Source organism: Capsicum annuum, chromosome 1 (genome assembly GCF_002878395.1).
Source record: "Capsicum annuum cultivar UCD-10X-F1 chromosome 1, UCD10Xv1.1, whole genome shotgun sequence".
NCBI lineage: Eukaryota > Viridiplantae > Streptophyta > Magnoliopsida > Solanales > Solanaceae > Capsicum > Capsicum annuum.
Window position 1 is genome coordinate 11,678,788 of NC_061111.1, and position 25,833 is coordinate 11,704,620.

A 25,833-nucleotide genomic window follows, 5' to 3' on the forward strand; every position below is an offset into this window, starting at 1 on the left:
AATATAACAAAATGTCCTTTAATCTTATGGTCATAAACATGTTATGTGGGAAGTTAAAATTAAAATATTATCAAAAAAGGAAAGAATTATTTTTTTTTAAACAGACTAAAAAGAAAAATAGGTCATTTTTTTAAAACCGAAGGGAGTAACTCCATTCTACCACAATTTTAGTTGTCCTGTCAACGTAAACTTTCTTAAAAATATTTAACACATCTAGGAAATAATAAATATGTATTATTAATTACCACTTTTTATTAAACCCACTCTTAACGTTAATTAACTCAGATTATCCATGGGAGAGATAAGTACATTTTAAACAAATATTTTCATAATTAAAATTATTAAATATTTAAACTGTCAATAATATGTGATTTTCAGATTTGCAAAAAGGGAAAGCATGCAAAAGCACATCACATGGGGCCTCTCATGTAGTTAGCCGTCCATTTGATTAGATTATTGAGTATATTCTTTTCCCCTCTAGCCGAATTTTAATATCTTATCTTAAAAAAATAAATTAAAAAAGCTTATTATAAAACCTTATCACTAACTTATCCACATTTTTGCAGCCTTTTATCTTCAGCCACTTTTTTCTCTTTCTCTTTTAATTTATTATTATTGAGCTAGCCCCACTTTGGGGTCAAAATATGTGGAATAATTAACCTCCACATAATCAATTAACGGCTAATATCAAACACGATGACGTATACCTATAAGAAATAAAAAGATTACTAATTAAATATCGAATACAAATCCAATCGTGTTATAAGTAGTAATCTTGGGAGATTAGGGTGTAGCTTAATGATTAAAACTCTAGATTTTATTCTTGAATGGATAATTCTAATCACATCAAAATTTCCTCTTTTTTGTATTGTACACTCAATTTTTTAATGGGCCACCTCTATGAAAAAGGGTAAAGATAATTACTGAGAAGAAAATTAAAGTGATAATAAAAGGTACTTCAAACACTGTTGTTCAATGAGAAATCAAATAATTCTTGCTACTAGCATCTTTTAACATTTTCAACAAACAACAATAATATAATCAACATATTTTCACAAATAAGATACGAAAGCGAGAATATATAAATAAATTTTATCCTTACCTTTATAAGGTGAAGAAATTATTTTATAAAATACATTCGATTCAAGAAAGTCATTTTCAGTAAAAAGTTTAAAATAAATGCACAGTAGAAAAATATATGATAAAATATTATTAAAAGAAAAATATTAACAATATAAATATTGAAGATGACCAAAACAAAGAAACAACAATAATACTAAATTATTCCATCTTCTAATACATTGACATATTCATCTAAATTTATTCCTTATTTTTACTATCTATCTTCATTTTCTGAACATGTAAATTCTAAATTGATCAATACTCCAATTATATAACATATATAATCAATCTAAAATCGCTCTATCAAATTTATCTTTAAATCTTGATTGACTCATTTTTATCACATAGAACATCTTGAATGCAAAAGAATTAGTCAATGTATTTACACTGTCCTCAATGTTTAAGAATTATTTAACTCTTTTAAACAAATTATTTTCCTTCACCATAAAAAATACAATTTGGAAAAACCAAAAAGGTTGGCAACTACGACAACAAAGAAGCAGTCACATGATGATCAAAGACCAGTTTAGCCACTGCAATTAACGGCTGATATTCACTGTGGGCCCACAGAATCATTTCGTGATGATCAAAGATGCTCCGCATGTCGTCCTTGACTTTAGTTTTTTATTTGAGAATTAATTTTTGAGTTATTATATACTGCCACGTGGCATTTAAATTATTGGAATTTTCAAGTCAATTTTCAAATTATTGTAATTTTCAAATTATATACTGCCACGTGGTATTTTATCTCTTGAAGATAATGGGTTTTTGCTTCTCCTCTAAGATTAATTTACTAGTGGGGACTAGGGACTCTCCAATTTTCTCACTTTAAAAAAAAAAAGAAAATACTACTATTTTGATCTGGTATTTGAAATTTATTAATTTAACTTATTAAATTTATGTTATATAATAACTTTATATGGTAACTTTTGTTTTTGCACCTAGCTCGATATTGAAATATTATAGCATAAAAAGCAAACTCAATTTTAATGAACATAAAAAATAAAACTTGGACATTCAAATTGAGTAAATTAGGAAGGAAGTCATTTTTTTTTTCTCACATTTTAATTCAAAAAAAATCTTTTCATCCTACCAAAATATATACATTAATATGAATTAGAGCCTTGGATCAAAGACAAATGCAAAGAATTTTCTCTTTTTTTGTTTTACTTTTTCAACAATGATAAAAATACTATATGCTATAAATAAATGAAACCAATGTCTACTTAATTAGCCCCATTTTATTGGATAAATTTAATAAAGTAATTACACAACTCCCAACTAATTATGTATTTTTCTTGTGAGCTAATTATGTATCTTAATAGATTCAAAATTGAAAAAAAATAAATTAAAAGCTAATTATGTATCTTTATAAAGAAAAAATGTATCGTCATTGAATGTATTATGCATTTCAACACCCGAAATCGAAAAAAAACATATCATGAACTCATATGTATCTTTCCAAAGAAAAAGTGTATCTTCGATGGATATATCGAGAGCTAATTATGTATCTTGACAGACCCAAAAATAAATTTTCAATTATTATGCATAATATAAAAAATTTCTATAATTAATCTTTTAATTATCAAAATTTATGTTATTTGTTTTGATTAAGTGGGTACTAAACTAGGACAATATAAGAACGTGTAGTGCCTCAAAAGTTCACAACATCAATATATTCTTCATTACCATACAATTTTTTGGTGTTTCTATCTTTTTTTAGATTGGATTCTTTAATGGAAACTGTATGTGACCATTTACTTTAGATTTAAATATCTTAGCATGATGACGAATTTTAGTACGATCAATCCTTATTCTTATTTGGTTTGATCACTTGATGTGTTTATTTTTTTTTAAAAAAGTTGGAAATTATATTTTACGTACAAACTAAAATTACCATTTATTTTTTTTTTTCCTTTTTCTTTACAATCAGAGAACTTTAAAGGTGTAGTAGATGTTGAATTCGGCTCTACCGCCTTTTCATTTGTTTAGTTCTTTATATATTGAATCTCTTTAATAAAATCATGAATATCATTGTAATTACCATAAATAAAACTTAATTTTAGAAGTTAAAAGACTGTCAAAAATATATATCTTAATTAATCATGGTTGCATGATAAATATGTGTACAAAATACGTATCGTGTATTTAATTATCGTTATGGTATTTTAACTATTTAATAACAACGAGATGATTATTGGAAATGCATGCAATGTCATATTTAAATCAAATTTGTAAAATAAAAAGTTTATTATAAAGTCAAGGATGCAATGAATCTAGTCTAATTTTCAACATAAATTCATTGAGATTTGAGACATAAAGACAAGTTGTAACGAGAAGATAGTACGGAACTGTTATACAGATCCACTTTTTGTTTCCAACAGAAAAATAAAAAATAAATTCATTGAGGTATAAATTTTGGATTTTTTTTTTAATAATGGCCGGTGCTATAATTGAGACTTTTGGTTAAAAAAATATCTTCTTAAAAAAATTAAATAATGGAAAATCTTGTCAAGGCTCCCATAAAACCACCTAGTTTGTTTCCTTTCTAAATTAATGAAGATAAAAATATTTTCCTTCTAGATTGTAATTATCCTTTTAATTAAAAAAGAGGGAAACTACTACGTTAAAGAATTTCTAGACCTATTTCCAAAATTGTTGGGATACTGATATTTTGTCTTACTAAATTGAATAAATCATATCCACAAAATAGTCTATCTATATGTTAATCATGTTCTCACATTCTTTTAACCATATGATTATTTAAAAAAAAATAAAAAATATGGGGCAGCAGAAGGAGAAATGGAGGAGGGAAATATGATGCGAAGAATCAATTCCTCGTTAAGAGGGCGAAAGTTCAGATGGTCAACCAATAAAACTACTAAGATTTCTTTGATATACATTTTAATTTTGTCGAAAACAATAATAATTTCATATAATCCTCAATTAGTAACTTTTTAACAAACTAAAATCATTGGTACATGAATATACACCAGAAATTGGATGGAACAACTAATGGAGAATAAAATTTAGATGTTCTTTTATATTTTTAAGTTTCAACTTTTAAATTTATGATTAAATCAGACCTTTACAAAGAGTCAAAATGTACAATTTATAGCTGACTTTTCAGTTCCAGAATCTTCTCATTTTTCACAAATGAGAGAGAAAATAAAGGGCAACTCGAAACCTTAATTTTCTTGGATGAAAACAACTAAATAGAAGACATTGACATAATACACTCCAAACAAACATCAATTTCTTAAGATTATTAAAATATGGCTTTTATAAAAATGTTATTTAAGTTTGCCATACTTTTAATACTTGAAAAGAAAAAACTCAACTTCAGGAGGTTGATTTTCACATTTTTTTTTTAGTAGTGAGACCAACTCCAAGGAAAACAAATTATTATGCCACGATGCAGCACAGTGTGGATAAGGATCTAAAAAAAGAAAGCCCATCTTAATATTGCAACAATTATCTTGTTACCTTATGTTATTTTTATAATAAGTTCAAATAATATATGAAGAAGAAAGTGGAGACCATATTCAGGACCACAAATTGCATGTTTCATTCAATATCTGAAAGTTTAGAGTGAGTACACATGAATTTCACGAACAATATAGCAACAAAAAGACAAACATTTTACCTATATAAAAGTCGTTTAATTTTTAAATTTATCACACATAAAAAATTCCTAAAACATTCTAGAATCGTCAAAAATGAACAATTTTTTTTTCTTATACTCAATGAGTTTTGATTGTCGTTAATTGAAATATTTTCAATAACGAGAATAAAAAATGTGCTTGAAAATTTTAAATTGAGAAAGAATAAAAATATAGCAAAAGAATTTTAAATGGATATTCAAATGCTATTGTGGTCAAAAGAATTTTTTCTTACCGTAATTCGTATTCATTACACGCAATTTTCATTTAAGTATTTCTATTATATAGAAGAGGTGGTTTCGACCACCTCTTCCAATTACCAAAAAACCAACTATTTCCACTTAATTACATATCATGCCCTAATATATAATAATTTTATTGTTTCATCATAATTATTTTCACTTAGTTACATATCATGCCCTAATATATAATAATTTTATTGTTTCATCATAATGGTTTAAATATTTAATATATTCTATTAATTTATATTAATTAATTATAACTACATATTGAAAGTAAATTTTATTTATTTATTTAATTGTCTATCATGTTCAAAACTAATTTGTTACCGCAAATTATAATAATTAATAACTTAAAATATTTAAAAGACATACAAAAATTTTTATTGACTCTTAAAAAAAAAACCTCTATTCCCACTTAATTACATATCATGCCCAATATATAATAATTCCATTGTTTCATCATAATGATTTAAATATTTAATATATTCTATTAATTTATATTAATTAACTATAACTACATATTGGAAGTAAAATTTATTTATTTATTTAATTAGCTATCATGTTCAAAACTAATTTGTTACCACAAATCACAATAATTTGTTACCACATATAGAAATTTTATCGACTCCCATTATTTTAGCAATGCCACATAAATTGAGATAAAAAAAAAGTACTGCAAATCATAATAATTAAAAACTTAAAATATTTAAAAGATATATAAAAAATTTAGTTGACTCTCAAAACTGCATCGAAACAATATAAATTGGGATACAAGGAGTAAATATATTATTTGATAATTACGAATAAATTATTATAAATCACAATAATTAACAAGTTAAAATACTTTTTTAACTATAACTACATATTGAAAGTAAATTTTTTTTATTTATTTAATTGTCTATCATGTTCAAAATTGTTACCACAAATCACAATAATTAATAACTTAAAATATTTAAAAGACATACAAAATTTTATTGACTCTTACCAAAAAATCCGTCTGCTCTCACTTAATTACATACCATGCCCCAATATATAATAATTTCATTGTTTCATCATAATGATTTACATATTTAATATATTCTATTAATTTATATTAATTAACTATAACTACATATTGGAATTAAAATTTATTTATTTATTTAATTAGCTATCATGTTCAAAACTAATTTGTTACCACAAATCACAATAACTTGTTACCACATATAGAAATTTTATTGACTATCAATATTTTAGCAATGCCACATAAATTGAGATAAAAAAAAAAAGTACTGCAAATTATAATAATTAACAACTTAAAATATGTAAAAGATATATAAAAATTTTAGTTGACTCCCAAAATTGTATCGAAGCCATATAAATTGGGACACAAGGAGTAAATATATTATTTGATAATTACGTAAAAATTATTATAAATCACAATAATTAACAAGTTAAAATACCTTTTTAAAAATAGATAAAAGTTCTATTCAATTCTCAAAATTTTATCGATGCAGCATAAATCATGACAAAATAAAAAATTATCTTAATTAATAGCAACTAAATATTTAAAATAAATCAATTTTATTATTTTCATTGACTTTTATATAGAAAATTGATCTTTTTATTAATTTATTTATTTTAGTAAATTTAAATTTTAAATTATTTTTTTCTTTTATATATATACTAATATTTAAACTTAACTTTAAATTTTTAAAGTAAAAAATTAATAAATTTAATTTAATAAAATAAATTTCTAATGAATATTTTCTTAGAATTTGTGTTGGGTCAATATGTATCAAGTTAAAAAAAATTAAAAATATATAGTAAAATTTCATTATTGTGAAAGATCAATATAATGCAATATCCAATAATGTTTAATAATATCATATTTTGCATATGCAAATATAGCATCCCGTATTTAATTAATATACTATTTCAGTGAATTATAGATGATTACTATTGAATATGATAAAATTATATTAATTTTTATAGTAATAAGACGCTCTTAATTAATTATTACGAGTCATCTAGTATTAAGAAAATAAATAATATTTAATGAAAAATAAAATAGACATAAAATGCGAAATTAACTCTTAATGTTTTAAATTAAATTTTCGTCTTTCGAATGATGATTTCACTATATCACTCCTTATTATAAGTCATTTATGTATTAGAAAAATAAGAATAACAAAATGATATGTCAACATAAAATATTTGATTTACTATCAAAATTATATTAGCGCCACATAAATTGGACGGGACAGAAGAAGATATAAAGCAACATATATTATTTGAAAATGAAATAAAAAGTACTGTAAATAACAATAATTAACAATTTTTCTAAAAAAAAATTGACTGATTTCTGCCTCAGCTGCTTCAGGCGTAATTTTACTATATCATCCCTAATTAATTATTATGGTTATTTAAGCATTGTACCACATAAGTTGAGATAGAAAAAATATTATAAATCACAATGATCAAAAATTTAAATTATTTAAAAAATATAATTGGCTATTGACAACACAAAACTCTGGATAAGGAGAGTAGCATATATTATTCAAAAATTAACCTAAAAAGTATTATAAATTATAATTATTAACAACTTAAAATATCTAAAAAAAAATAATATGTTATATATTTCAAAAAAATTACATGAAAAATACTAGAAATCACAATAATCAACAACTTAAAAAATTTAAAAGATATAAAATATTTGGTCGCTCTTGAAATTATATTAGTGTCACTAAAATTGGAATAGAAGAAAAGTATTATAAATCACAATAATTTAAAACTTAAATTATTTTTAAAATATAATTGACTATCAATGCCACAAAAATTTGAACAAGAAAAGTAACGTATATTAATTTGAAAAATACATAAAAATATTATAAATTACAATAGTTAACAACTTAAATTATCTAAATACATATTAAAATAACATATGTCGAACTCATGCTAGATTCTGGATGAATCCTAGAAAACATATGCAATCCTTTTATTAAAATATTTTATTTAAATATATCAAGATTAAAAATATAAATAAATATTTTAATATTGGATCCGTACTGACATGAGTCATGCGTTTTTAGTATATATATACACACTAGTTTAAGCAACGTGCATTGCACGTTTGTCTCTTACTATCACTTTATAACATTATATATTTATATCTTTAATATTAGGAGAACAATTCCATAATAATTATTTTTAAAAAATAGTAAAAATATAATTTTGTTTATTACAAACCTTTTGATGGTTTAGATCGGAATTCTCGTTTCATTCTTTTCAATTTTGGTTTTCCATAGTCACCTTACTCGAAACACTTCATTTTTATTTTTATTTTTCCTTTCTCTCTATCCATCACCTTCTTTCTAATACTTTTTAATTTCACTAAATATATTCTGTACATTATTATATCTGTAAAAAATAGTGTCAATGTATTCGTTGCAAAGTTGGCGTTAAATCACACTCTGAAAAAACAAATAACAACATTCCTGTTTAGATTAAGCATAGTCAACACGAATTCTTAACTGTATATAGCATGAATATGTGGATCTTGACATTTGAAAGCTAGTAGTACACTTTTAGGTACCCAAAAAATTGAATAAATACCATTTGAAAGGACAAAGATACGTAACTTATCTTTATGTTTCTATTAAATCACAAAATTATAAATTTATGGATCAATACTATATCATCTATAAATACTGTACATTATGTTCATGCACATGATTAACTATTACTCAAAAAAATATAGCATTGAAGTATACAAGTATAAAATCTTGAAAAATAAATTAGAAGAAACAAGTTTTTTAATTTATAAACGTTTCACCTTAAGCAATATAAACTTTTAAATTTTTTAGCAAACTACTAACAAAAGAATCATTATTCAATCTAACAAAGAAAATAAACAAACAAAAAAATTAATGTTATATTTAACATTATAAGCAAATCTAATCGAATAATTATTTCAATCTTGATTCTTTTATTAGTCAAAGTGTTCTATACTACAAGATAATCTAAAATAAAAAATTACCTCAAGATATTAAAGCATATATCCAAAAAACATACTTGAAGGATTTTTCTGATAATTTTTCCCCTCTATATATTGACAGAGACTACTGTAAGAATAAGGTGCCGCACATTGCCAGAGTTTGAAGGGGCGAATCTCATGATAGTATCCTTTAGCTCAATGTTGAATATATAAACCTAATTTAAACTATATTAATTAAAAGTGCTAAATATTAGGAGTTCAATTTAGTCCTTATCCACGTTTCTTTCTTTAAATTTTTGTTCTAGGGTAATTTGATTCTCAATGAACTATGTGTAAATAAAGAAAATGTAGTTGCACAAGGCAACTTTAACTCTGCCTGAATTTTTTAAGGACACAAAAATAAATTTTCACTATTATAGAAATAATTAAACGGAATAGGGTCTAAAATGCCCTTCAACTATGTAAATGGTGCAAAAATGTCCTTCGTCTATCTGTTGGGCCTAAAATGTCCTTTCCGTCTACCTATTGGACCTAAAATGCCCTTCTCACCTATCTATTGTGCGTAATGCCCTTCTCATCTACCTATTGAGCCTATTTTACCCTTTTATTTAGGCAAATTATATGAAAAAGTCATCCATCAAACTTAATTACATAAATAATAGTACTTTTTCGATATTACAAAAATATTTTTTTTTTTCATATATAGCCATTTTAAAAAATCAAAAAAGATAATTATAATTCTTAATTTAATACAATAACTAATTATCAATTCACCTTAATTTAAGAGATATATTTTCAATATTCAAATTAAAAGTAGAAAAGATAATCCATGCTTTCAAAGATTTTTCTCTCTTATATTAAAAATTTAAATATTTTAAAATAAATTAAGTATTCTATTATTTGCTCGTGTCTGTTTCATTTTATTTTTATGTATATTAATCATCTAGTATTATTCCATTATTGTGTATTTTTAATTCTAATGTAATTGGTTAACCACAATTTTTTTATAAAATAAAATTATTATGTTGGAAGTACATATATATCATATATTTTTGTTGTATAAATATAATTAATGTCAAAGTCAAATTATTATAATATTTTTGATATAATTTTTGCAACATTTGATATAATATCAAATGGTGTTTGATATTATATCAAATGGTGCAAATGGTGTTTGATATTATATCAAATGGTGCAAAAATTATATAAAAAATATCATGAATATTTATCTCATAAATTATATATAAAATATAATAATAATCAAACTTTTACATTAATTACATTTATACAATAAAAATATGTGATATGTCTGCACTTCCAACAAAATAATTTTTATTTCATAAATATTTATTCATAAAAAATTATGGTTACCCCATTATATTAGAATTAAAAATACATAATAATGAAATAATACTAAATGATTAACATACATGAAATAAAACGAAACATACACAAGCAAATAATGAAATACTTAGTTTATTTAAAAATATAAGAATTTTGAATATAAGAGAGAAACATATTTGAAAGCAAGGATTATCTTTTCTACTTTTAATTTGAAGATTGAAAATATATCTCTTAAATTAAGGTGAATTATAATTAGTTATTGCATTAAATTAAGAAATATAATTATCTTTTTTTATTTCTTAAAATCGCTATATATGAAGATTTTTTTTTAATATAAAAAATGTACATTATTTATGTAATTAAGTTTTATGGATAATCTTTTCATATAATTTGTTTAAGTAAAAGGGCAAAATAAATCCAATAGGTAGATGAGAAAGACATTTTAGATTTAGACCCAATAGATAGGTGAGAAGGACATTTTAGGTCCAATAGGTAGACGGAAAAAACATTTTAGGCCAAATAGGTAAACAAGAGACATTTTTGCACCATTTTACATAGTTGAAGGATATTTTAGACCCTTTTCCGATAATTAAATTATATTTTGAGAAAAATATTTGAAAAACGATTTTATCTGTTGTGAAACCTTTTAGTAAATGACAAAAAATTCAAACACTATTTCTAAAACCTTCACATTTTTAATATATTTTCTCCTTCTATATAAATGAAAGTTGGGATACTACTATTTTATCTTACATAAAAGGATGATTAGGTAAATAAACACTCCCAATCAAAATACTCAATGAAATTAATTGTCCAGAACCAAACTTTTAATAAGAGAAACTTAAATTTAGTTAAGAAATACTTTAATTTTTTTATTTTTTTTTTGGTGAGGATAGTATAGGACCATCTTGTACAAACCAACTTATACGTATATATCTTAATGACCATATACTCGGCAACGTGTCAGCTCCCACCATTAAAAATGTCTAATAAATCTACTCATCAAGGCTTTCACAATATTTCTTTAAATTCATGGTTAAGATAATTTTTTTTAAAGTTCTCGTTATTTGATGATCTCGATTTTGTACTACTAAATAGATTTAAAAGAATTTCATACATTTGGAATAGTTCAAGTCCATTTTGAATTGTAAAAGTGGCTATCCTTTTATTATTTACTCTTTATAGTAATGATCAACTCTTTAATTATGCTTTGAAAATATTAATTTGAGTAAATACACTTTATTTAGTCATTTAATGTTAAGAGTAGTATTGGAAGAACATAATAAAATTCTCTTGATTTCATCAAAGGAACAATTAAATTGAAACAAATGTTTTTTGAAAGAGGGCCAACTAAAATGAAACGGAAGAAGTACTAATTAACATGTATGTTATTACTTGTTCATGTAGACAGTTAATTTTGATTGAAGTTGTAATTAATGTTTCAGAGAACAGATGAAAAAAAAAAAAATACTTTTATGATCACAGTTTCAATATAGCACTCCTAAAGTCTCATTATTTTCACTACATTACCAAATACAACATTTCTCTCTCTTTTTTTTCCCTTTGGGCACATATCAAATTAAGCTCCTGAATATTGAGAAAAAAATGATAAACAAATTAACCAGTTCTCATCTCTTCTTCAGGTGACAGTTTTGTTGCACATATTTCTGCAGCAAACAAATATATTTCAATCATCACCGGGCCTAGCCAACACGAATCTGGATTAGTCAAAATTTTTACTAGAATTACTGACACTGTCAACGATATTAGGAATAATGGAGAAATATTAGAACTTAGAAGAAGTTAAAGTTGTTGAAAAAATCTTGCCGTCGGTCGTATGTGCAGGGTGCGGGGAAGGGCCGGACCCAAGGGTCCATTGTACGCAACCTTACCTCGTATTTCTGTCCGAGGCTGTTTCCACGATTACAACAATAACAACAAACTCAGTGTATTCCCACATAGTAGGGTATGGGGAGGGTAAGATGTACGCAGTCCATACCACTACCTCCGGAGAAGTAGCAAGGCTATTTCCGATAGACCCTGGCTTAAGACGAAGAAGCTGTTTCCACGATTAAAACAGAAGAAAAGAAATTTGAACATGTTTGTCATCATTAACTAGAGCAACATAAAAACTCAGACTGGTAACCATATGTAATGTTGTAATTCTCCTTCAAGTAGTCTGCCACACGAACTGGAGAAAACCTGTTAGACAAACTCACTACAATATATGAAATACTTTCAAGAAAGTCGAAAGAATTGGAAAAAAAAAAAACATTCCCTATACATTTAGTAAGTTTTCCAATTCAACATTCTACCTAACAAGTTTAAGACCGCGAGTTTAAACTGTGTGTCTAGTCAAACTAAAACACTTAAATTGAGACGAACGGAGTGCTTAAAGGATGGTAAATACCTAGGAGGATACGATTCACTACAGCAACTCTTCATGCATTCAACAACACAATCTGGACTTGGATCGAAAAACATCGCCACCTAATTTGTAAGTCAACAAACCATTAACAAAAGAAGAACCTTAATGATCAGACCTTATTTACCTGTCCTGGTTTAACATGGTACATATATATAATGGTTCGAATGGAAATACTATTGAGAAGCAAATATGTTACGAGGATGTTGGATACCGAATAACGTTCTTGTTCTGGCTTTGTTACTCTGTGATATATTGACCTAAAATAGGAACACAAAAATAAAACTTCATGAAAGTGAGCTAATTGAAGCACAAACATATGATGCATTGTTACAAGGGTCATGTTGCCAAATATTGTGCATTTACCTAAACAAGCAATTTGTCCACCTTTCCATCATATCTCCAACAATAACAATGAAACCCCTGAAAAATTGACAAACCGTTAGTTTAAAGGGATCCGACTATGATGCATCATACAACAACAAACCCAGTGTATTCCCACCAAGTGAGGTCTGGGGGTAAAATGTACGCAGTCCATACCGCTACCTCCGAAGAAGTAGAGAGGCTGTTTCCGATAGACCCCCGGCTCAAGATAATGCATAGTCAACGAGGTCACAGTACTATGATGCATCATACTGTTTGCCAAAAAATAATTCCTTCCTTATTAATCTCTGCATAACTAACATGAACAAAACGAACTCTAAAGGATCCTAGTTAGTAAAGTATATGGCTCAGTTAAGTACCCATTCAGCTGAGGCACATCTTCCCAAATCTGAGGTTTCTGTAATTTATCCCTGCAAACCTGATAAAAGACAGAATCCAGATGAAATACTAGAACTATCAATACTCTATGCATTTACTGTTTTCGCGACAACTAGACATTTTTAATATGGGTTGATTTCTCGTTTAGTCACTCAACTAATAGTTTATTATCTTAATATGAGAATAACTATTAGTTGAGTGACCACATGAGAAAATCAACTCGTTGTAACATGCCTGAAGTCCAGGAACACCATCGGTCATTAAGATAGTTATCATTACATAGTCTGTATGAGCTCCACAACCATGCATATATTGATCACAATAGTTAGAGCTTCATTCACATTCAAAGCTAGAGCAATGAGTGAAAGTACTCTTTAACCAAGATTCCTAATTAGCAGCAAAACAAAATAAGCTAATCATACAAAACTAAGGCAACCACGACAACGAGATACCCAATGTAATTCCACAAAACTAAGGCAACCACGACAACGAGATACCCAATGTAATTCCACAAGTGGGGTCTAGGAGGGCAGTGCGTACGCACCCTTACCCCCTGTTGTGAAGGTAGACAGACTTGTTTCCGAAACAAAGAATATGGAAGTATGTAAATAGAATGTGTACTTCATTATATCTTTATACATATGCATACGTACATGTTTTATCCATAATAAGCAAAAGAGTAGAATTCTGGTTTGAGTTAAAATGCAAGTAACTTGCAAAGAGATATAAGAGAGTTGATACTTACAGAATAACTCTGTAATATTCTTCCATTGTAGATCTCCAACATGGGAAAATCTCTACAACTCCCAAAATGAAAACAATGACATATATAAGTGAAACGATATACTCCTACTATTTAGAAAATCAGGCAAATAACAACTACAGCAGTTACTACACCTCAGTCCCGAACAAGTTGGAATCAGTGATCTAAATTCTTATGGCTCATGTCGCTCCATTAGGCTCGTGTTGGTCCAATATTATACAAATTCGTTTAACTAGCATTAGAAGTCTTCTGAATTTTCTACTAGCACGTAAATCTATGCTGAAAAAACTGTGTACCTTCAGGAGGCCACTGATCAAGATTACCACAGGGTGATATGTCTTCAGGTGCTCCAAAATAGATGCTTTCTTTTGGATCCCCTGAAATCCAATTCAAAGGAAAGTAAACTGAGCAAAAGAAAGAATGGTTGCCCTGATATAGGTATCGACTAATCCTACAAGATACTGTTACCTTCTACCAATATAGGTATCAGATAGCTCTGTCCACCAAGACTTGTAATAACATTTCTGTTGCTATAAACTCAAGTCATTAAGATTAAAGATGAAAAAAAGCTTGACATTCAATTTGTTTTGGAACAAATAAAAGTATCATTATTTTTAGAACTTACTAAAAAAGCAAAAAGGAAAGATACAATATTAAGAATTTCTTTTTCCTATTTCAAGTGCCTAAATCATCGCTAACACAACAACAACATTCCGCGTGTAGTCCCACAAATGGGGTCTGAGGAAGGTAGAGTGTGCACAGACCCTGTCCATACCTCATAACGTAGAAAGAGACTGTTTCCAGAAGACCCTCGGCTCAAGTAACAAGCAGATCTATTTAACAAAAGGATGGAAGCAAAAAAGAACCTTTAGGATTGTCAACAAGATCAAGCTTCTCATCGTAAAATGGCGTGTAACCTCTATGATTCTTTCGAAGCACCTTCATCTTCTCACCAACTGACAGAGCAAAAAATTCTCTACTGCCATCGAAAACTCGTTGAATCAAATCATCTTCTAAATCATGATTTATCAGGTAAAAGCATCCATTCTCAATACATGCCTACAAAATCATTTAGCATTACAACTTTAATTTTGCTACATTATTACATTGAACAGTTAAAAGAGTATAGAATGTACCTTCCTGAGTGAATCAGTGAATAAAGTCTCATCTGTAGAGCTAAGATCAATTACTGGAAGTTGCAAAGCTCCCTCCATTTATTTGGTTTTCAAAAAATGTGTAATCACTTAAAAAAAGTTACTAACACTACAGACTATAATGCCTGAAACTTCCATCAGCACTATAATGATTTATAGTGACCCTTTGCTGTTGGATTCGAAATCGAGAGAACGTCATTGGAAGTTTAAAGTTTGTAAACCATATACGAGAAGGGGAGTTTTTTATTTATAAAGTTCCAAAACTTCTCATCTAAGGAAGAAGTTAATCAAATATGAAAAAAAATTATATTTTTTTCCTGAAAAGGTAAAAGTAATTATGGTTTACTTTTAATTTCATTTCAAGAAAAATATAACTTAATCTTGATAAGAAAATCAGAGCAAAAAATTCTAACACTTCCTGGTGACACTAAACTATGGGTCGTTTGATATGCGGGATAAGGTGAAACATTCCTGAGTAAGTTTGGTATACTAGTTCGATCCAACCCAGCGGACTTAATAAAGCAAGAAATGCATACTTTCCGAATAAGTGTATTATGTTTAAATAGTTCTAATATACTATCAAACTTAATCTTGAGATATTCCACCTTTACTCCATCCGACATGGGAGTATTTTATCGCATAAACTAATTCAGAAATTATAATCTCAAGACTATAATTTAGAGATAATTTAATCTCCATACAAAACAAGCTCTATTTATATGTTGCTATACTTAAAAAAAATACAGTAATGATTAGAGCATACTTCAAGTTGACGCTAAATCATTGAACTAATACAAAGTGAACCAATAAACAATAGCCCTATACAAAAGAAAGACTAAATAATTCACAAGTTGGAAATAAAAGAATGAAGTTTTAATTATTTATATATTGGTAATTAAAAAGTTATTTAGAACAATATGAGAAGGTAAAAGCACATTGAAAATTTTCTTATAAGAAAATGGGATATGGGTTCCAACTTGTGATGACTTTTTGTACAATTGATGAACCTGTTATTCTTAAGAATCGAAAGATATGTGTCAACCAAATTTTATTAAATTAAAATTCGTATGAAATTCGGATTATATTAAATTTAAAATATGTTAGTCCCAAATAAATATTGCGGATTAATATAATTGGGTTAATTATTTTAGTCCAAACATATATTGATTTAGGGCTATCCAATTTCTGTTATAGTTCTTGGAGATTACTTTATCCTAAATCTAGCTTGGACGCTACTCTACATCAACCCTAAATTATGTCTATAAAAAGAGTAGGTTACTACTCTCTTGAAGAAACATCTTGAAGATCCCATAAATTCATGGGTATACGTAAAAAGATTGAGATCTCTAATATCCTATAAAATTATGGGTTCCTATGTTCGAGAAATACACTACTAACAGTCCTCGTTTATATCCATATCGTTTATCAATAAAATTCTTGTTTCTTCATATTTATTTGTGATTGCAATTTCTTTCTGTCACAATAAAATTATTGTTCAACAAATTCTGGCACTCCCAGTGATACAATCTCTACCTCTCATCTCATCTTTTTCAATATCAAAATTGAAGAACATCGAAATGATTGACCGTAAAGATGGAAGCTCCATGGGTACTTCAAGACTCATCTTTGAGCTTGTTTCCAACAATATTTTTACAATGACGTCAGACACCCATAAAGCTTCCTGAAATTCAAGAGAAAGGAGAGTCGTTCATGAGGCAAATAACGATGCGAAAAGAGCCTCTTGCAGAAAAGCAAGGTAAGGTTGCGTACGACACACCCTTGTGGTGAGGCCTTTCCCCAGATACCGCGCATAGCGGTAAGTCGGTAACTTTAGTGTACCGGGCTGCTCTTTTTAAAGAGCTTCAAGTCTCGTTTCAGTTTATTTCGAATAAATTTTTTTATAGTGACTAAAATAAATTGCAATCACAAATAAAAGTACGAAGAAACATGAATTTTTATTAATAAATGATGTGGGTATAAATCTATTCCTCCCTTAATTCTTCTCTCTTGATTTTTCTCCGTAATTCGAGCGCCGTCAGTCGCATATTTCTCGAACGTAGAAATATTTGAATTTGATATGAATTTCCTCCATAATTCGAAGGCCGTTAGTGGCTTATTTCTCAAATGTAGGAATATTTGAATTTGATCTTCATGAAAGAAGGATTTGTGGATCTAGCTACTTGATGTAATTAATTATCAAGAAGAAGAGAGAGTTTTGACCTTTGTGATATTCCATTAGTTTATGAAATTATATATTCAAGATGTTTGATCTCTTTATAAATATCCCATTAATTTGTGGAATATTGGAGATCGACCTCATTTGTGATATTTCATGAGTTTATATATCCAATTAATTTGTAGGATATTAGAGATCTTTATAAATATCACATCCCATTAATTTGTGGGATATTGGAGATTGTTGATTTTTTATTAATATTCATAAATTTGTGAAATGTTGGAGATAGGCGTAATTTAGAATTTGGATAGCCTCCAAGCTAGATTTAGGGTAAAGTAATCTCTAAAAATTCTAACAGAAATTAAATTCTTTAGAATCCATATAATTCTGATGTCTACAACACAATTGATTAATTGCAAAATAAGTTCATATAAAAGTTTGATGTCTACAACATAATTGATTAATTGAAAAATAAATCCATATATTAGTTGTGTTAGTGGCTTTGATATTGAAACCTTTCTCAGTTCTATGTCCATTAAGTTACTTTATACTCTTTTATTTCACGGATGGCTCAAGGGTGAGACTAGTAAATCGTTTGCTTGAGGCCTTATAAAATTTTGAAGCCCTGAAGAATTTAATATAAATTTTATGATTACAGTTTCATTTAAAATAATATTAAAGAATGTAAAAAATAAAAAGTACAAATTTAAATAAAAAAAAAGAAAGAAATCCAGTTTTATCCAAAATATTTTAGAAATTTGACTTAAACAACTCAAATCTTCGTATTAATAAATAAATTTTTTACACTAATTCAAGGAAATACGTTGCAAACAAATGACTAACATCTTATTGATTAAAATTAGTCCTTTCTTTTATAAAAAATATAGTACTATTTGAAGGTAATTTACTTAATGTCTTCTAAGAATACCACGCTTAAAAAAAGTAGTACGTAAGAACCAAAAAAATAATTTTGAATTAATAACAATATTTCGTATGTGTATATATTTAAGGCCACGTATTAAAATTTTATTTTAGGCCACTAATTTTATTGGGACGACTTTACTTTATCTTTAAGTAATAGAGTGCCTTGGATTAATTAGTAAAGTTGTTATTATGTGATTAAATGATAATAGATTTAAGTCATGGAAACGGACTATGACAGAAATACCAAATAAACCTACAGCCTTTTTTAGAACCTCACACATAGCCCACTGCATACCTCTGAATCTAGTATTATTCCAATTTTACTGTTCTAGATCTTCGACATGACACAATTTGTAGAAGCACCAAACACATATATTATCTGAATCTACACATGTTTGTTAAGAAAAAAGTTTCTTTAAATTTGTTAAGAAAAAAGTTTCTTTAAAGAATTAATATTGAATTAGAAAATCTATGTAAATTAAATAAGCTACCTAAACATTTTGCCTTTGAACATCTAGACAATGCAAATAATTGATATAATTGTTTATAGAGTAAACAACCTATTAAAATAGTCGATAGTCGAACAACTTTTTTATCACGATCAAAAGTTTAGGAGGTATGGAAAGATAACTAAAACAACATATTGGGAAAAGAAAATTTCCATTAATTGTACGAATATATCTCATACACATTTTGGTTTCACTATTAAAAAAAATTGAATTTCATTATTATTTTTAAGGACATGGGAGTATTTTGTGTGGTTAAAAGAAGTATGTTCTAACAGTAATGCCACTTTGGTTGTGAAAATATGTACAATAATTATTTGGAAATAATCGATTTAGGGTTGTCGACTTGTAGGTATGAGTGTTATAAACAGTTTAACAAGAGAAATGAAAATGATTGAAACGTGAGTTTCAACACTATAGAATATTTTTTATACATGATTAGTATTAAGGTCCATGTTCCAACACTAGAGAATATTGTGATTGGGTTATTGGTTACATGAAAGGTATAGTATTAAGCATACTAAAAATACTTTAACTAAGCTACTTACTAGGTAACTGTCTAAGGAGAGGACATAACAATTTTTATTTTTTTTTTAAATAAAATTAGAATTTTGATAGTTTCTTCAAAGCACTTTTGGATGCTGACGATACTCCTTTGGATGGTTTAACACAAGTAGCAGATCACACGATTTACTTTAGAAGTTGTTTGGGTAGACACTATAGGAACTAGTTTAATTTAATAGTAAGATGGTTAGACAAACAATATTTCAAGGATCTTCCTTGTCCCTAAACATTGTTTTTTGTTAATAGCTTATATAAAATACACATGACATGTTATAAAGAGGTCTCCCTAATAACATATTTATCAAAAAGAGGACCCCTACTGCCATGTTTGTCAAAAGAAAATCTTAGTGCCATGTTTGTTAAAAAGAGGCCCCCCTATAGTGTCTAAGAAGGAAGCACAGTAGCAATTTTCTCGAGTACTATAAAATCCTCCCATTACTCTTCCACTTTCACTACCCCAATTTTTCTCCTGTTAATTATCATTTTAACTAATAATTCATCACTTTCTTCTACACACATACAATTACAAAACTCTCAAAAAAAAATTAAAAAAATCAAGCTCCACATAGGTCTATAACATGGCCACAATTACTGTAGCACTCACGAATAAAATGTTGTCATAATGGGTGCTACTGCTTCTGAAAAATCAAAATTCTCTGTCGACCTTGTCACTCGTTTCTTCTCTTTAGAGATTATTAACTCCGATAAGATCTAAGTTTCCAGAGGTCTTAATATTACCAACAACAAAATCTCAATGCAGGTGTTGGTCACCATTTACTCGGCGGGTTTTCCCATCCCAAGTCACACCTGGAGTTTTTCTCTTTCAACTGCTGGGCATAAATTGAAAGGGGGAAAACTTGGGGCGGGGAAAACTCGCCAAGTAAATGGTGAAAAACGCCGGCATTGAGATTTTGTTGTTGATGATGTTAAAGGGTTTTGGAATCTTGGACTTTGTCGGAGTTAATGATTTTTGAAGGGAAGAAATGAGTGGCGAGATCGATAGAGAATTTTGACTACTCAGAACCAGTAGCACTCATTATGACTACATTTTGTTCGCAGATACTACAGTGATTGTGTCCATTTTCCGGACTCGTGTGGAGTTAGAGCACTATATGGAGGAGGTGGGTGGCAAGGCGGATCGAGTGTATTAGCTATGGACTCACGTGAATCCAACAAATTTTGCTCATACATATAATAAATATTCGTATTTGATTGTAAATCCAGTTATTATTATATAGTAACTTAGAGTTTAATAGGAATTCGTAAACCTCAAATTGTGATTCGCCTTAATACATATGCATATGTACTGCCATTGAAATGAAGAACTCCAGTTCTAGTTAAAATCTAGCATAAAATAAATCATGGTGAATTTCACGGCTGATTAATTGAGAGAAAAGTTTATGCCAATAACAGCTTCGATATAGAAACGTTTTTCAGTTCAAGTCAATTAAGCCACTATACTCTCATAACAAAAATGTGAAAATATACTACAGTAAACTACTCCTAAAGTTAAAAAAAGAAACTACTCGATCTTAAGACAACTTTCGAAAATGAAGTTTCCCTCCTTATGGCAAAAACATTACCTGCATGAAAACAGAAACATAAAACAAAAAGCTGAGGGTGATTCTAAATACAGAATATCAAGGTCAGTTTACACATCTATCTACATGCTTTTCAAAGAAATGTTTCAGCAATATTGCCAATTCTTGAAAAGGAAACTATAAATATTTTTACAACCACACCTCAAATCGATCATCTCACATACAAAAATTGTTACCCCCCGACATCTGCTGCTCTTTGAGACTGCGTTGATTCCAATTGAATACCAGTGTAAGGGTTGAAACAGAAAAAATTGAGGTGCAGAGCTTCAAATATCAGTTTCAACCCGAGTTTACTATTTCCACGAAGAGAAACGCAAGCACCAAATGTTATAAAAGAAACTTCAGTGCCACCCAACTCTCGTTTGTTAACTAAAAGCCACGTCCAGCAAAAGGGATACATGTGTTATCACATTCTCAGATTCTATAACAGCAAGGTGTATCATCTCCTGGCAATCCTCCTGCTTCTTCTTACTCCTCTCAACGTGCGTGCAGGCGATACAACTTCAGCAAATCCATCTCGTGAGAGATGATCCTCATCTTCACTTGTGTCATCGGATCTCCACCTTGGTCCACCATTAGTTTCTGGATGTACAGTGGAAGGACCCCTTTCTTCATGGCTGCTTTAAGTGACAATCAGGATAATAACACCAAAATTAGATCGAAGCTTAGACGGCAACCAAACCCATGAGAACTAAATCTGCTGACTAGAAGAGAAGAGATTTGACAAATAAGGTTTACCTCCAGGTTATATCCATTGAATCATTTAATGGTAACATCTGGGATCTATCAGCAGCATCTGACAGTAGATGATTACCGGGATAACTCGTGTAAGAATCTTCAAGTGAATCTTTTAATATGCCTCTGTTGCCACTAAGAGAAATTACATTGTTGCCAGCAGTCTGGTGAAAATTATAAGATTCCTTTGAAAAACCATTTTGAAACTTCTCCGGTGAAACTTTATATGTTTGAGAATTGCGAAGTCGGCTAATAGAAGGTTCCCTTGACAAATTCCTCGTGATTTTCATCACAGAAGCAGGAGGACGACGACTTGTAGGGGTCAAAATCTCATCAAATTTCAACTTTTTCCCAAGGATACTTTCAGAATTCAATACTCCAGCATCGTTAAAGAAGTGTGCTGGGGAACTGGGAGAACTATAATGCCCAACTTTAAAGCTAGGCAGATTTAATGATCCCCCAAGTACGAATGGAGCGTCAGGAACAGAAGGTTTAACAATATCAACTTGCTGAATGAGGGTAGAATCAGTGGGAGGATTAGCCAATAAACTGGTCAAGACAGGTTCTTGGGCTTCAGCATTGGACCTCTCAGAGATGCTGACTGTGTCATTGCATGTAACAACCACTTCAGGCAACTTCCCTGTCCTTACTTGTTGTTGTAAGGTATCTGGTAACAACTCTATTCCCTTGTCCTATAAAATTAACTTTTATTCAAAACACTATCACACATACATTGCAACACCATCAAAATAAGTAGTACTCATTCCGTCCCATTGTATATGCACCATTTGATTTGGCACGATGTTTAAGAAATGAAGACTTCTGATTGTGTGGTTGCAAATCATTTCATTAAGGGTAAAAGGGGGAATTTTAAACTAATATTTTCCTAATTATAGTAAGGTGACCTCCTTTTGGGGACATACTAAAAAGGAAAGTGTGCCACATAAAATGGGACAGAGGGAGTAATAAATTACAACTGCTGTTCAAGCAAGTAATTCAGTCATAGGAAGCTGGAAGTGATCAAAGATGAAGCAGGAAAGCAAAGTGACAAGTCAGCTAGTCATCACCATTGAAGCAATAAAATGACATTAAGTAGAAAAGGACTTCGTGATCAGTGACCTATACTGCTGTGTGTCACAGTTCAACGAGTTAATCCCTATTTTCTTATCAAAACCATAGCTTCAACTTCTTTTGTGATACTTTTTTCATATATACTTCTTAATCGTTTGTCTGGAAAGCAGGGTAGGGAAAGTGAAGCACCACACTACACAACCGTTTCAACCTTCATATGATGCTTCCCATCTCAAACCTTAGTTTTCACACAATCCGACTTTTGAAATATGCCTCTCCAAATAACTTCAACAGATAATGATATGAAAGGTTTCCCAAGATCTCATGCTCAGTCCTACTAGGTAACATAAAATAAGAAGGGAACAGGAAATCTGCTGGTAACCGTACATACTGATCCAACCATCCAGCGAGATACGATCAGTATTGGAACAAGTAAAAATTAGGACGGGAAGGAAATCATTTTATGTATAACAGTCCAGATAAAATTGTTCGAACGAAAACATGAGCATTTCATTTAGGTAGTAGTGTGTAACTAACAAGAGTATGATCTGGATTTTCAAAGAAATAGAAAAGAAAATAGGGCCATGATTCACAAGAGCAAACAAATACTACTATTAAATCTACCAATTTCCCATTCAAACACCAAAAGTTGACACTAGTAAATATCCAAATCCTTTATATGCATAGAGAAAAGAACCAATCAAAGAGTTGAAGTTCACTCACAACCAAACAAGTCCTCCAATGATTTATTGATCTTATCCTCGCTAAGACTTCTTCACTGACTGAATTTTGAGAAATGAAGTTCTCCTCCATGCTCTGAAGCTTCTGATCAATTTGGTATGCTTCAACATATCTATGACGCTTTACAAAAAGACAACAGTAGTATAATTGTTAGGCAACCATATGAAATCTGTATAGAGATGGGTTGATTACAATTTACAGGGTACCAAAAGTATTAATCTCCTGCCACTGCATACTGTGTAAAGTCAAGGATTTAGCTCTATAATAAACACATGTATTACTGCAAAATGGCTCGGTTGCAGTCCCCGTACCGGTATCAATACCCCTGAGTATTAAAATTTTGATCATGAAGGATCCGATCTCTAGATCCACACCCGTATCAGACCCCGCACCTGAGTCCGAGTAACCTAGATCATACTTGTTCCAAAAACTTTGTTGTAGTTGTTAGGATGCCCCGAGTCCTGACAAATGTTTATTCCCTCTTCAATATTTATAATCTAATTACCATCCACATGTCCGTCACTGATTGTGGTAAATGAGTCACAACAAGGTAAGGGCAAATAGACATGGGTGAAAAGTCAACAAATCCAATTTTAACTATTTCACATGTTTCTCAAATGTCAGTCGTTAAACTTTCCTTCCAAATTCAAATTCTTTAACAAATAACTTTCAGAATGTACAGGGTGTTCGAAGAAAGGAGAAATATTCGGCATCTCTTCTGATAGGGACGAACAACGTTGTGTTTGACATTTACCTATTAACAGAGGTATCTGGTTATGGCTACCAACTTCAGTGAATCTTAACCCAGGTTTTGCAGAGTCAAAAAAAACTTTCGGAAAGAAACAAAATTCAAATTCAATTGTCCAGTAACTGCCACCAGGTTGCAAGTGAAAAATCGAGTGCAATGTGACAAAAGTCTAGCCACCAGTGGCTAATACCAAAAGGACTATTGAATGACGCTTAATTTTCTTATCACTAATAGCTAATAACTAGTAAAGGCATTCAAATGAAATAGAGAAACATGTAAGTGCATAAATGAGCTGCCATAATAAGCAAAAGTTTTCTAGTGCAACAGCAAGTTTGAGAAAATTTCAGACTATAAAAGAACATGTATAACCTGGATGTAGAAGGAAGTACCTGTAAGTAGAAAACTACAAGAAGACTTCCAATTGTCGATGAAGGATCCTCGGCAGCAAAATCCAGCAGACATTTATGAAGATGCTTCTCCTCATCAGCACTCCATGGCAGTTCTATCATGCGGTCAACCAAGTTCCTCCTAGTGCAAAGACAACAAATTTCTGTGACAAGAGTCTCCACCCAGAGACCCCACGACCTGCATTGGTCCTCTACTTCAGCAGAAGCACTCTGAAACTGTTCATTCCTCAATTTTTTTCCCTTGATCTTAGCACAGATCAGCCTCTGATACGTGAATGCTTCAGTCAAAAGTCCACACTCTACCCGCACACGAACAGCAGTCACAGCCTCCCGAAGTGAAATTAGCTGTGTGCCATCTTGTCCAGACCACCTCAGAACCATGAGAGCTGCATCAGGGTTTCCCCGCTCCAACAGAACCTGAGCAACCTTTGGGTGGATTGTTGGGCTTGATATTTCTGGGAGAAGTTGACAGGCTTCCTGCGGATACCAGTAACTGATACTCAGCATCCACACCAGTCCAAAGACCATATAGTTTCTTAAGAAGGCATACAATGATGATTTCTTTATTTTAAAAAGGACAAAGTGAAGAGATAATAACACAGTCTATTCATGTTGTGGAAATGACAAACGTTAAAACAATTCATATAATGTCCAAGTATAAATATAAAGCAGAATTGGTTTCATCACATAATTCTGGCACATGTTACAACTCATTAGAGTGCAGAACTGAGATTAACAATAATATCTATGAGAAGATTATAAGACGACTCGGCCTACAACACAATACTCTCAGCAGGTTTCCATCCTTACCTTCAGAGCCGGAACTCCTTCATCATCTAAAAGGAAAAATGTAAAGGATTCCAATAGCGAGTGCCTGGTCACACCAAAAGTGGCAGCAAAATCATCAATGATG

At 29.6% G+C, this 25,833-nt stretch overlaps 1 protein-coding gene, 1 non-coding gene and 1 pseudogene across 3 annotated transcripts in view; 1 reads left to right on the top strand and 2 right to left on the bottom strand.

Moving 5' to 3' along the window:
* Positions 1-11,762: 11,762 nt before the first annotated feature.
* Positions 11,763-15,667, bottom strand: LOC107864685 (annotated as a pseudogene).
* Positions 15,668-21,219: 5,552 nt separating this feature from the next.
* Positions 21,220-25,833, bottom strand: part of LOC107868020 (E3 ubiquitin-protein ligase HOS1) — a gene marked incomplete in the record, with an annotated part of 13,235 nt that continues 8,621 nt past the window's right edge. The window contains 5 exon segments of one of the 2 annotated variants that reach the window (XM_047393805.1): positions 21,220-21,838; positions 21,957-22,645; positions 23,748-23,885; positions 24,903-25,397; positions 25,731-25,833. In XM_047393805.1, the coding sequence (XP_047249761.1) occupies positions 21,658-21,838; positions 21,957-22,645; positions 23,748-23,885; positions 24,903-25,397; positions 25,731-25,833 (1,606 nt within the window). 2 annotated transcript variants of the gene reach the window in all.
* On the top strand, positions 24,449-24,580 carry LOC124892464. The gene has a single exon (XR_007050264.1). It is a non-coding gene; the product is annotated as a U6atac minor spliceosomal RNA (small nuclear RNA).